The 2775-nt window shown below is 42.1% G+C and overlaps 1 protein-coding gene across 1 annotated transcript in view; it reads right to left on the bottom strand.

Moving 5' to 3' along the window:
* Window positions 1-2775, bottom strand: part of LOC117955424 (SH3 and multiple ankyrin repeat domains protein 2-like) — a 128260-nt gene that overhangs the window by 100865 nt on the left and 24620 nt on the right. Inside the window, exon 7 of the mRNA XM_034889972.1 lies at window positions 2082-2173. Within this exon, the coding sequence (XP_034745863.1) occupies window positions 2082-2173 (92 nt within the window). The remainder of the gene's footprint in view (window positions 1-2081; window positions 2174-2775) is intronic.

Consider the following 2775-nt stretch of genomic DNA (forward strand, 5'->3'; position numbering starts at 1 on the left):
TTTCTATTTGCGTGCAGGATCCAGGATCAATAATCTGCTCTGTTGCATCATGTAGTTGGAAGAAGGAACAATGGAGGTTGTTCTCTTCAAAATCACTTCAAATGTAGATTCAAAGGGAGACACTGCAGGTAAATAGGGAAACATATTGCATATATTAAATACATACATAGTTAAATCGTCATGTAATTGGTAGTTGATTACTTCCAATGTCTGTTCTAGTGACACGTGACAAGAACGGGACCCGAACCCCGCTCTCCTGTGTGGTTTTACTGTAAATATGCTGGCTCAGGTGTCATCACACGGAGTTAAAATGACCAGTTTTCTAATTAAGTTCTAATTAAGATCTGATTGCAGTAATTTTCAAACATTTCCAGAACAGAGATGTGAACATTGGATCAAGCCAGGCATATTAGAGTCAAAGGTTTTTTAACAGAGGGGATTTTTTATCACTCCATAAATCAGAAAATTCAGTTGATATACAGCCATGAATGATATCTGAACAAAAAACGCTTCAGATTGTAGATACAGTGGGGTTCAAAAGTTTGGGGCCCCCATGTCAAAATGTGTATTAATGTGCATAAAGAAGCCGAGAAAAGATGGAAAAATCTCCAAAAGGCATCAAATGACAGATTAGACATTTGTGTGATATGTCACAAAAAGTTAGATTTTATTTCCATTATTTACACTTTCAAAATAACAGAAAACAACAAAATGGCGTCTGGAAAAGTTTTAGGGCCCCCTGCAGGGTTTATACCTTGTACTGAGATGATTTTGCCTGTAGTGTCTCCTCTTAACCCTCGTGTTGTCTTCCCAGCAAAATTGAAAATCAACAATTTTGTTGCTTTTTATCAATGTTTTTAACTTTTTCTTACGTTTTTGTCCTTTTTTTTCAACGTTTGTCACTTTTTCAACACTAGGTAACACTCACTTATTAACTTTAGTTTTACTGTTATTTTGGGAATTTATGGTCAATAAACCTCATTTATAGGAAATTATACCTAATGTTTGAGTTAGAAAAGCAGAAATTAGGAATTATTGAGACTAAAATTAAAGGAATGGATGTTGATGATAATCACAGACTGGAATATGTCAACTTTTACTCAATACTATTTCAAAAACACTTCCATTTGTTTTACAATGCTATAAAATTGAATAAGACGCCCCAAAATTAATGAAAGTTGAGATTTGTACTTGGCAAAGAGCGTTGGGTGGAATCAATCATGTTATTTTGGGGAATTAAAAAGAACATTGATATAGGATAACATGAGGACAACATGAGGACAACATGGGGACAACATGAAGACAACATGAGGACAACATGAGGACAACATGAGGACAACATGAGGACAACATGAAGACAACATGAGGACAACGTGAGGGTAACATGAGGACAACATGAGGACAACATGAGGACAACGTGAGGGTAACATGAGGACAACATGAGGACAATATGAGGACAACATGAAGATGACATGAGGACAACATGGGGACAACACGAGGGCAACATGGGGACAACAGGAGGACAACATGAAGACAACATGAGGACAACATGAGGACAACATGAGGACAACATGAGGGCAAAATGAGGGCAACATGAGGGCAACATGAAGACAACATGAGGACAACATGAAGACAACATGAGGAGAACATGAGGACAACATGAAGGCAACATGAGGGGAACAGGAGGACAACAAGAGGACAACATGAGTACAACAAGAGGACAACATGAAGACAACAAGAGGACAACAAGAGGACAACATGAAGACAACATGAGGACAACATGAGGACAACATGAGGGTTAACTGACATGCGGGACAAGAACGGGACAGTCAGGTCTAGGAAAAGATAAAACATGGCGGGTGGGGTTACAAGATGTACGTTTCAGGGACACACATGCAGGACATGAACCTCAGTGTCCGTCCCTTTTTCGCTTTCCATTGAACACGCAGGGAGAAACCTGTCTCAACAGAGACCCAAACGGCCGAGTCTCCCGCTGACGGCAGAACAACGAGCAGCCACTAGACCCGATGTGGACTCGCTCTTGTTTTCGAGTGGGGAGAAACTCGCTCCCTGGCTCTTACTATCTTTATCACAGTTGCACTCTCCACCCACACATGGAGCCCGGAGCTGTAATCACACAAGTTTAGGCCTGTTTCTCTGAGTGGCCGGCGCGCTGGAAAATGGAGGAAATCAGAAACACTGATCAGGTGTGAAGGGAAGACGGATGTGTGACTACGAGTTACAACAGCTAAAGGTAGAGCATGCCAGCTTTGATTGGACAGCACAGCACATTTCAGCAACAAGGGAATTCAAAAAGTGCTTAATATTGAACATTAGGGAGCAAAAAATGGGCCGTAAATGTCACACTGACACTCCTCTTCATCAGTGTTAGCATTGCTAGAGCAACCTGGGCTGACACTCCTCTTCATCAGTGTTAACATCGCTAGAGCAACCTGGGCTGTCACTCCTCTTCATCAGTGTTAGCATCGCTAGAGCAACCTGGGCTGACACTACTATTCATCAGTGTTGGCATCGCTAGCGCAACCTGGGCTGACACTCCTCTTCATCAGTGTTGGCATCGCTAGAGCAACCTGGGCTGACACTCCTCTTCATCAGTGTTAGCATCGCTAGAGCAACCTGGGCTGACACTACTATTCATCAGCGTTAGCATCGCTAGAGCAACCTGGGCTGACACTCCTCTTCATCAGTGTTAACATCGCTAGAGCAACCTGGGCTGACACTACTCTTCATCAGTGTTAGCATTGCTAGCGCAAC

The sequence above is a fragment of the Etheostoma cragini genome, chromosome 1 (genome assembly GCF_013103735.1).
Source record: "Etheostoma cragini isolate CJK2018 chromosome 1, CSU_Ecrag_1.0, whole genome shotgun sequence".
Classification (NCBI taxonomy): Eukaryota; Metazoa; Chordata; class Actinopteri; order Perciformes; family Percidae; genus Etheostoma; species Etheostoma cragini.